Genomic DNA, 12,263 nt, shown 5'->3' on the forward strand with positions numbered 1-12,263 from the left:
GTTGTATATGCTGATATAAAGATTGTGGGTTGCTGAATGGTTGCAAAAAAAGGTTGATTTATATATTATTTTGGGGGATTATAAGCTGCAGGTTGTTGAATATACTAATTAAGAGTTGCTTAAAATGGTTGCTTAGGAATTTTAAGGGTTGCATAACATGTTATTTTATGTGTTGCTTATGAGTTTTTATAACTTAAGAGTTTTCATAGTTTTTTGACAGGTTGTTTATGATAATTGTGGGTTGCTTAAGAGTTGAATGAGTTGTTTACAAGTGGTTGTTTAAGGGTTGCTAAGTAAGTTGATTAAGGGTTGCTTTATATGTTGCTTTTAAATTTTTTATTTGAAAATTATCAAAGAAAGGCATTAAAGTATAAAAAAATTATAACAAAAAATTAATAAGCACAACAAATACATTAATAAAGTAACTCTTAAGTACAACCAATAAGAATTTTGTCTTGGCAGCAACAACAACTACATTAATAAAGTTTTCCCATTGTCTTATTGGTTGTGCCTTGCTCTCTGCCTAATCATGACAAGCATACTCTTGTGCACTCTCATATCCACATTCTTTCTTTCCCATTGCATATAAGTATAGTAAATAAGCAAGCCTAGACCAATGACATTCGATATCAAAATCAGATCTTGGAATCTCTTTTCCACGAATGAAATACTCAGCAAAAGAGAACATATATATCGCACTATCTCTACACAAGCACAAAAAAATAACATAAGTTATATCCTAAAACAACATAATAAAAATATTTAAGATTTCTAAAAATTAGAAAGAAAGAAAAACTCACATAGACGACCCAGAAGGAATGTCATCATCCATAACTACTTTAAAAGAACCAACTTAAGGTCACCCAACATAAGGCTCTGAAGAGAAGTCTATATCGATACGCTCATAAAATCCAATGATAGACAAATAAGTAGGCAACAACACACGAAATGGTTCTATAGCTAGCAAGGCAACATGATCCTTATGATCACAGCTCAAAGTATTGTAAACATGAATCAACCTATCTTTGAAAGACAATATATCAAGGAGCCAATGCTTTTCACTCTTAACTAAAATAGGAAAAAGAACATGTTCTACTTGTAGCCAAGATTTGTTGCAACTCAATGCTAAGTCCATTATAACATCAACAACAACTTGGTTGTGATTCATTACCCCATGATCGCGATTCTTCTTTAAAAAAGAATCATAAATGGCTTCAATCCTCTTTTGAAAGGTATTATCAGTTGTAGTAAACTTCAAAACAGTCGAGTCACAATACATACATTTTTTCCTCAAATAATAAAAGACTACATCAACATGTTGCAAAGAAAATCCAATTTATAATAGATTTAAACAACTAAATAAAGAAAGAAAACTAAAAAAATAACACAATATAAAAAAAATAAGAGAAAACCAAGAATACTTACTGATTTTAAAATAGGTTGCCCACTCTATTGAAGTGCATGAAACCACATCTTTTTAGTAATAAAATCAACCCCAAGTTGCAACCTAGGAATGATAAGGTTGTCCTCTTTAGAGTACAATCTTGATCTATTAAAAATAAAATAAATAAGATATGATTAGAAAACTTAAAGAAATAACTAAAACAAAGATAACAAGAAAATAAATAAAAAACATCACTTACGTGTTATTACTTTTCATTCCTTTATCAAGCCATATGTAGAATTCATGAATAACGACAAAGTCAGGCAATTCACCAATTTTGTCGTCTAATGGAAAAATTCCTTTGACAACCTTGACCCCTCCTATAGATTGAGTCACACTACTTTTCCTAGAAGAATAATAAAAAGTTTGCAAAAAAATTGACTGGAAGCATGGTGGAAGCTTAATTGTCCTTTTTTGTAGAGCAGGAGTAACATATCCCAAGTTACTCTGGCTACTACCAACATAAGAAATAGGAGATACCTATAAAAAACATAATTGAAAAGAAAGTAAACATAAGAAACAAAAGATAAAATTGAATAAAAAAAAGTGTAGTTGAACAAAATTCCATAAAAATGCATCATTACAGCAACCAAAACAACTATATAAATAACTACAACAACCATAAACCATAACAACATACTTTATTTAAATAACCCAAAAGAACATAAATAATGTAATACAAAATAACTTTAAATAAAAACAAATAAATAAGGAAACAATGACCAAAACTATACATTAGTTGCCTTCATCGCATCTACAACTTTATAGGCATTTTGTATAGCCTGCTCCAATTCGATGTGTACTAAAGAATCCAAAAAGACACTTTTGGATCTTTAGCAACTACCTCAGCAACCTCACTGGCAAACTCAACAACCTCACCGATAACTTGAGTTGCAACTTCAGCAACTTCTGGATCTTCAGCTACTTGAAAAACAACTTCAGAAACCACACCAGCAACCATTAACGCAACATCAACAACCTCACCAGCAACCTGAGTTGCAACTTCAGGAACTTGGGCAACTTGAGATGGAACTTTACAAGTATCATAACAATCATCACCCTACAGAATAAACATACAAATAAGCAAGAAAAAACATATGAATGATATAGATATATTTATAAGTTTCTTTTATGCAAAATAAAATAAACTCAACCTTATAATCCTCATCCTTCTTTCCTCCACTATATTTTTCATCATTATCATCTTTCTCTTCTTCTTTACCATCATTGTCTTTTCCAACACACTTTTCATTGTCTTCATCATCATCATCACCCTCACTTTCATCCTTATCATCTTTAGATTGGTGCACCTTTTCTTCTTCACACTCGTCCTCCTCTTTTTCATCTTCTTCTTTCGAATTATTTTCAACCATTTCATCATCAATAATGTTGGTATTGCCCTCCTCCTCAATATCATGAGAATCCTATTAAACAATACAAATACAGAACAAAGAAAAAAGGAAATATAATAATAGGACAAAGCACAAAAAGTTCAAAAAATATCCATAAAACAATACGTAACTGTTTCCCTAAAAAATGGGAACTAAATAGATTATGAAGCTTCAAAATGCCTTCCTGAACATGACTCTTTAATGAAGCGAACTCATGAATGAAAATCTTGTGGCTCTCTTCTAATTTCTTGTTGCTTGCTTCTAATCTTGTGTTGCTTTCTTCTAATCTCTTGTTGCATGATTCTAAAGCTCGCAATTGTGCATGCATGCTACTTGGCGAAACCTGAGGCATATCAGACATAGGAGATGAACAACCGCCAACAATAGATTGAGGATGAATACCAAGCAAAGAAGGTGAAGAACCACTACCAATAGACCGAGGAGGAGTCTCCACAAAGTCATCATCTCCTAATGCAGCAACTCTAGAATTAGTTGTTGTAGTTCCATGAGCAACTCTAGCATTTTCAGGAACACCACCGTCAACCTCAACAACATCATTTTCTTTTGGAAACAAAGTCTTCATTTATGAATTTTTTCTCTCCTCGGAAGTAGGATATATATACCTCAATTTAAACTGCAAGAAAAAAAAGTTAAATATATATACAAAAGTATATAATTAAAAGAAATTTATTAAAAATAAAAATACCGCTAGAACATTCAAAGATAACACCTCAGTCACCTCTGAGAATGAAGGTTGAGTGTTGCTTGACCATTTGACAATGCGTGGGATAGATCCATGAGAGAGATGACAATATCTCTTATTCAAGTATGGATAACACTAAAAAAATCATACTTTGAAGGCACATGGAAACCTAAACAACCTATAAAAAGGCTTGTCTTTTTCTTTTCATCTTTGTTGCTCTCTTTTTTACTATTTTTCCAACAATCCATTTCTTCAAACATTCAATAGTGGCCTTGAAAACTTCCTTACCCCAAGGAAATTCAAAAAACTAACCACTATATATAATATCAAAGTCTTCTTTTGGGACAATATTAGTATCAAAAGAACTAAGCAAGAAATTGTGGAAAAAATGCATTAATGAAATCTTCAAAGCATCCTCATCATTTTTCCAGTGTTTCCCATCAAAGCATTCTTTAAGAACTTTCTTATTGATCTTCGAATGATCCTTAAAATATGTAGAATAAAGACCATCATCCTTTGTAACATATTTCATTTTATCTGTTGATCCCAAACACCGTAAGCCTGTGACCAATGCAAACTCCCTCATCCCAAAATGAAGCTTCATTCCATTTATACCAACCCAAATCTATAGTTTGTTGGGTTGTTGCAACTCTCTTAGCAATAGACTGTGGATAAGTTAATGTTGCATTGTGAACTCTGGCAGAGTTAGGAAATGGGCAAAACATTAATTACCAAATTCACTAACTTGCTTTATTGAAAGCTTTTCGTGGAAAGCTTGAATCTAAGAATATTTGATTGCAGAAGCAATTTTTGAAGAACAACGATTATCTGAATGAATTAGGAAATTCATACCTTACAAAACATAGCAAAAGAACACACAAAATTAAATAGCAAAATACAAATATTAGTAAATTAAGCCACAATCTGCAACCCATAAAGAAACATGTTAATTAACCATCAAAACTACAAAAACAACCCATAACAACTTATTAAGGAGCACACAACAACCTATTAAGCAACACACACAACAACAAATTAAGTAACCGCTGAAACTTCTAATCAACCCATAATATGCATTAACAACATATAAAACAAATAAAACAACCCTATAAACTTCAAAGCTTTATAGAAAGCAACACACATCAACCAATTAAGCAACACAAACAACAACCATTTAAGAAAACCTTGAAACAATACATCAACCCTTTCTATCAACGAATAAAGCAGCCTTATAAATTTTGAAGCAAAATAGAAAGCAACCCACACAACAACCAATTAAGCAACACAAACAACAACCATTTAAGTAACCCTTGAAATAATATAGCAACCTTATTTAGCAACCCTTTCTAGCAACAAATAAAGCAACCCTATAAACTTTGAAACAACCCATAAACAACAAAGTAAGAAATCACACAACAACCTCTTAAGCACCAATTGAAGCAATACATCAGCCATTTATAGCTACATAGAAAACAATCTACACATCAAAAAATTAAGCAACCCACATAGCAACCAGTTAAGCAACCTTCAAAAGTCTTAAGCAACTCATCAACAACATAAAAAGTAACATATTAAACAATCCTATAAACTCCTAAGAAACTCATAGACAACATTAAAACCATAAAGCCACAAAACAACATATTCAGAAACCCTTGCAACTATATAGCAACATAGAAAGCAACCCGTAATAAAATATATCAACCAATAAAGCAACAAAGCACCAAAATAGATAATAAACAACCAACCTAAGCAGCCTAATAATACCTACCAAACAATAAACTCAGAATAGTAAACCATAGGGAACTCAAGAACCATTGCTAAAGTGAAAGGAATTAAAAATGTACCTTAGGAGTGGATTCACAAGGTTCTTCAATAGTTTATTGGCTTTTTTTTGTTCTTTTTGCTTTCCTAGCTTCATGTTTGCTATTGTAGAGTCTTTTCATCACTATTGCTTCACCAGAAGAAGCAACTGCAAATTTCATATGAGATTTAGAAGTTGGAATATTTGTTTGGGATGGAGGAGATGCGGACGAAAATTGTGTATGAACCATGACTCCTTAAAGCTGCTACAACCTGAGAAAAACATATACATTTACCAAAAATGGATTAAAATACATCAAAATTTGAACTATTAAGTTTATCTAACACTGAGCACAAGTTAAGTAAGCATTAAAAAAATGGCTGGTTATCATCTGGTAACTTATTATAAGCGGTACTGACATACATCCAATGGTTTTGAAGCATATCTTAATATCTTAATGAAGAAAATAACTATACTACAACCATTACACATGTTTATATAATAGAGGGTCAAAGAGAAGACCTTCAGAGGGATTTGTAGTGGGATGAGGTTTAGTCAAATCTATTTGAGCTAGAGTTAAATAAGCAAGACTAAAAATACAGGCCACAAAGAAAGATAAAAGCTGACAACATAATTATATTCACATGAACTATTTGGTCTTTCTGGTCACAGAGAGCTCAGATAGAAAAGTCCCCAAATAAATATGAACAAAGTGTATAACATTAACAATAAGTATTGAGGTGATAACATTTTCCCAAGAGACATAAATTGACTATGTCAGACAAAGAAATTTCTAAACCAATAATCACATAGAAATAATAATTTTCCCTATGTTGCTCAATTTAATATGCTGCTTAAATTGATATGTTGTTTTAATTTAATATGCTGCTTAATTTTGTTGCTTCTATTACTCATATATGTAATTTCATATTAATTGCTGCAAAGGCCGATGGTGCTCTGGACAAGGCAAGGAAACAAAAGACGAGATAGCTATAAGACACACTAAACCTTGTTCTAATGAAGAGGAAGGTAATGATGTATATATGTAACATTTATTTTAATATTTTTGTTCCTGTACTATTTTTCATGTTATTTTATCCATTTTTCATAACATTGAATTCACTTTGTACCTTCGCTTCGTCATCAAATCCTCTTCACTAGAGAAGGGATTGAAAACAAATGCATTGTTTTTCAGATAGCAATGAAACTCAAAGAACATCTCAATTTAACTTCTGCACTGAAGAGTGTTTTCTAGATTGTTGTTCAGGTGTTATATTGGTGGATTGTAGTTGTATTGTAGTTCTTGGTTTCTTCAAGTTTTACATATTGTGAGAAGTGGTCTTCCTTTCTAGCCTTTCAAAGCATAGTAATGTGTGTCTTTTATTTAGTATGTATATAATTCTAGATGTTGAATTTGTTTTATGTTTTATTCTCAATAAAAATAATTCTCGGGATCATGATTATACAAACCAATACAATGACTTTAACAAATTTCTCCTGGAGCTCATTTCGCTATTCAATAACCTGAGTATAGCCTAGAAATAAAAAAAAACAATAAAAATGGAAATTTCCAGCAAAAATACTTATAAAGATAAAAATTAACCAAGAAATTTAAGTCTATTGAAGATGCAAGACCAGTACACCAACAAAAATTCATTCAAAATTCAAACTCCTCACACAACTTGCACTTGCAGTGATTAATACATTAGTCAAAGTCCTTGTTCCAATTTTTACGAGTCTACTATAGAAATCGTATACACAATGCTCGACAAAATGTCTCAACCAATTTGTACGAGTTAGCACCCATATTCAATCAAACTCATTTCACAAACTAAAGAGAAAATGTCATTTTGAGAAAAAAAAGAGCAGAAATGAAACTCAATACACGGGTAGCAATCTTTATCTCAGGAAGCATATAGAGAAAATATAAGTGCAGTAGGTTACCTGGCCAAGCGATTTTCTTTGGAAGCATCCTTTAGAGATGAGAGCAATTTCTTGTTCTAGAGTAGCTTTGGAGCTTGGATTTGGACAAAAACTAATCGGTTTTCATTATGGTTTGGATCTTTGATATGGACATCTAGTTGGATTTTGCCAAGAAAATGAGCTACAATCACCGTCTGGTTTTGGTGAGAAAAAGATAAGATGAAGAAGAAAAATGGGTATGGATCTGCAGATAAGTGGAAGCAAGGGTTTAGAAATTTGGGTCTGGTTATGCATATAGAGAAGAGAAGAGGAGGAGACGAAGAAGAGTATTAGGGAATCGGTTTTGAAATCATAAAAATGAAATAAAAACAAATTTATTAACATAAAAATTAAAAAAGACAAATATAAAAATGGTAAACAAAGGAAAATACCGTATAAATGAAAAAAAAAGAAGGTAAAATGACCGAATGTACTGTGATTTCCTTAAATATTTTTCAGTTACATTTTTTAAAATATACTTAATAGAGTAATTTAAATATGTGATGAGAAATTATTATTTATTTATTACATTTTTTAAACTTATTTAGATTATTTTTTATTTCAATTTATTTACTTTATTTATATAAATTTATTATTTTTTTAAAATTTATTTACTTTATTTAGATGACTTTAGAACTAGCGGTTTTTAATACAATAAAAAAAATTGTTAAATTTAACATAGAACAACAATTTCAGTTAAATTCGAACTTTTTTTTTTTATAAGAAAAAGAAATATATTCCACCAAAATCAAGCCAATTTACAAACTACCAGTTCTGGAAAACAAATAAAACAATTACATCATCTGAAAAAGAGTAACCAATCTCTTCTCTCCAGCCTTAAGTTTGGAACTTCTAAGATCATTTAATTTGGCTTTAATACCCCAGAGAATCAAACAACTCAGCTTTGAAACAGAACAAGAGTAAGCCTAAAAAATACACCAGTTCCTGTTAGACCAAATATAATACACTGAGGCAGCAAGAACAGCAACACTTATCTTCTGTAAAATGCCCTTTGGTCTTCCTTCCATCCAAACCTGCCACTCTGAATAAGAAAAAGGCCAGAGCTGAAGCCCCAATCTAGTCTGGACTTCACTAAGAACCTGCTGAGAAAATGGACACCTGAAAAATAAATGTTCATGTGATTCCTGGTCTAATTCGCAGACAGGATAGAGACAAGTCTCAAGCTGGATATGGCATTTAAGTAAGTTGTCTCGAGTGAGGAGGTGACCTAGCACTGCTTGCCAGAGAATAAATCTATGCTTCGGAATAGACAGCTTACACCAAACCACCTTGTCAAAATGTATCTTCTCTTTGTGCACCAGATGCTCATAAAGACTAGACATGTTCAACTTCTCCTTGGTCACCGTAGCCTGTAGCAAATCAGAAGAGAAAATATCCCTCAGCTTAATTAGATTCCGCCAGTACCAGCTAACATCATACTGCAATTTATATGACCAGAAACTCTGCCCTTTGAGATAAACACTAGCTACCCATATGACCCAAAGAGAATCCTGTTTAGAAGCAATAGCCCAGATATATTTAGCCATCAGAACAATATTCCACTTATAACCTTCTTTAAATCCAATCCCACCCAAGTATTTGGGTAAACAAACTTGGTCCCAAGATGGCATATGCACTTTACTTCGATTACCTCTAGCTCCCCACAGAAAATTCCTACACAGTCTATCTATGTCCTGGATAACTTTTTTAGGGAGTAAGAATATACTCATCCAATAAGTCCTAATACCCAGCAAAACAAAATGAATGAGTTGAGATCTCCCAGCAAACGAGAGATGTCTATTAGACCACGAATGCAATCTGTTTTGAACTTTCTTAATAATTAGACCACAATCCTTAGCCCTCCATTTTGTTGATCTAAGATAAAGGCCCAGATATTTCAGAGGAAAATAACCTTCTTCAATCTCCAAGCTAGCTAAAATTTTCCTCCTTTCCTCCAAATGGACTCCACCAAAATAGATGTGTGACTTAGACATATTCATATCCAGACTAGACATTTTACTGAAGCTTCGAAATCCATCCATTAGAATCTTAACTAAAGTATGTGAACCTTTGCAAAAGAGCAAAAGGTCATCCGCAAAGCAAAGATTAACAAGCTTCAATTGCTTACAAAGAGGGTGAAATCTGAACTCCTTTTGCTGGGAAGCTAACAGTAATAACCTAGTGAGATACTCCATTATCAAAACAAATAGAAGAGGGGATATTGGGTCTCCTTGTCGCAGCTCTTTCATCCCACTAAAAGCGCCATGAAGTCTACCATTCAAAATCAAGGAGTAAGAAGCTCCTTTCAAACAGACCATTATCCACCTTATAAATCTACTAGGAAAACAATAAGCATTAAGAAAATCCTCTAAGAAATACCAATCCACTGAATCATATGCTTTGCTAAGGTCTAACTTAACCAAACATCTATTCGATATGCTCTTCCTAGAATAACCCTTGAGAATATCTTGAAGGATGAATATATTATGGGCCATCGATCTATTTTTGATAAAAGCACCCTGATTCTGGTGAGTAAGATAGGGAAGCACAGTAGCTAACCTCACACAAAGCATCTTAGAAATACACTTGTATAAGGTATTACAACAAGCTATTGGTCTGTAATCAATAGCAGTAGAAGGAGAATCAGTTTTTGGCACAAGAGCAATGATTGATCTGTTGAGGGACTTAGGCAGCTTACAAGAATCAAAGAAATCCAAAACAGCAGTGGCTATCCACATATACTTGAAAAAACCCGAACAAAACCCGTCCGGACCAGGACTCTTAACAGAATGAATGCTAAACATTGCCTCTTTAACATCTTTCTTCGAAAAAAGGTCTAACTAAACTGAGTTGCTGATCAATGCTTAAGGTTTTACCAATGTTTATCACTGCCAGCTGAATCCTAGCAGTAGCAGTACTAGAACTACCCAGAAACCCTGCAAAGTGGCTAACAAAATGCTTGATCAGATCCTCATAACAATCAACTATCTGTCCATGGTCATTGACAAAAGCAGTAATCCGATTAGAAGCATACCTCTGTTTTAAAGTTGCATAAAAGAAAGCAGTGTTGTCATCTCCATATCTCAACCAGGTGACTTTACTCCGTTGTCTGAGAAAGCTCTCATGCATTTTAGCACAGAGAATAAACTCAGAACAAGCTTCTTGCTCTGCACTAAGAAGCTCTTTAGACTGAGGCTGCTGTTGAAGTAAAAACTGAGCTTGCTGGTACTTTTCCTTGGCTGCAAGATATTTTCCTGGTATATCCCCAATTGTTCTCCTATTAAACTGAACCAAAACAGACTTTAAATTAGTCAATTTCTGACTAATTCCTTTCAAACCAGAACAGACTCCATTAGCACCCCAACTGTTCAGGACAGTCTCCCTAAACTTCTCATGTTTTGTCCACATATTGAAAAATTTGAACGGTTTCAGCCCTGAAACCTGACCAAGGACAGGTTTAATAACACAGTAACAATGGTCAGAAATTACATCCCAGTTGAATTGAGCTTCTGAGTAAGGAAAAACATCAGTCCAGGCTTCATTACTGAAAACTCTATCCAATTTGGAAAAAATTCGAGAACCTCCCTTCTGCTTATTGGACCAAGTGAATTGAGCACCAATTCTACGGATTTCAGCCATCAAACAATCTGCTCTCCAATGACACGCATCTTCCTTTTCCATCTCAGTGATAGGACGGCCACCTATTCTATCATCAAAATAAAAAACAACATTAAAATCACCCGCAACTAACCACGGTTGAACTGGCAAACTCAGTGAATCTAAGGCCTGGCAAAGCCTCTTCCTCTCCTCTAAATGATTCCTACCATAGATTACTGTCAAGCAAAATGGGTACAAAACTCCCATGATCTTCACAGTACAGTGAATAAACTGGTCTTCCACACCAATAATAGTAATTTTGAACATATCCTTTTTCCAAACCAGGAGTATTCTCCCCTTTACAATCGGGACAGAGAAAAAATCCCAATCTCTGAAAACAGAATTCATCATATCCTCTATTTTAGAGCCCCTAAGTTTTGCCTCAAGAAACACCCCCAATCCAAATTTATTGAACCTACAGAAATCATGAAGGGATTTCTGCTTATTCTTATTATTCAAACCTCTAACATTCCAGTAGAGCAGATTTACTCCTTCCATCAGAGATTTTCTTAGAGATTTTACCCTGTTTTCGACCTTCCAGTTGTCCATCTTGTAAGACACTATACTGATTAACCTTGCTAGGTTGGGATACCTCATTAACATGCTTAACACCACTCACTCTTTTAGGAGTCATCCAAACCTGGTCCAGAACTTCTTTAGTTGTATTATTATACTTCCCAACATCACCTGAAGAACCCTTAGTCATCTCAAGAACTTCTGAAGTCAAATCCAACTTATCATAATCTGGTTCAGCCTCTCCCTGCCTGTTATCTTCTGCCTTCTCACTAGCTTCACCCTGCTTCTTCTTGGTTGCCACACTACATTCTGTTCCTTCCTACAGCTAGAAGCAGCATGTCCAAGATTCTTACATACCGAACATTTTGTAGGTAACCATTCAAATTCAATAAGTTGCTCAACCAATTGCCCACGTTCATTCACAAAGCTAATACTGTGAGGGAGCTTATCAGAGATTTCCACATCTACAAGAACTCTAGCGAATTTCACCATTGATCGATCTTTAGTTATTTTATCAATCAACATAGGTCAGCCTATGGTGCTTACAAGAGCACTCAAACATTTGGTACCCCAGTATTGAAGCCCCAAATCATGTAATCTTACCCAAACTGTGACCGATTTCACTAGCCGGAATGTGTCAATATCTGTCGACCAAGGCCTAAGAATAACTGGCTTCCTATCAAAATGAATTACTCCCGATTCAAGAACCAGATCCCTAGTCGAAATATCCCTGAACTTAACAATCGTGAACCCAACATCATCCTAGCCACCCTTTATATGCCAAGTTTT

At 33.8% G+C, this 12,263-nt stretch overlaps 1 protein-coding gene across 1 annotated transcript; it reads right to left on the reverse strand.

Annotated features, from left to right (window-relative positions):
• Positions 1-10,112: 10,112 nt before the first annotated feature.
• Positions 10,113-11,309, reverse strand: LOC133831398 (uncharacterized). Its single transcript, XM_062261673.1, has one exon. It carries the CDS (start codon positions 11,307-11,309, stop codon positions 10,113-10,115), a length of 1,197 nt encoding a protein of 398 aa, XP_062117657.1.
• Positions 11,310-12,263: the final 954 nt, after the last annotated feature.

This window comes from Humulus lupulus, chromosome 1, assembly GCF_963169125.1.
Source record: "Humulus lupulus chromosome 1, drHumLupu1.1, whole genome shotgun sequence".
Lineage (NCBI taxonomy): Eukaryota > Viridiplantae > Streptophyta > Magnoliopsida > Rosales > Cannabaceae > Humulus > Humulus lupulus.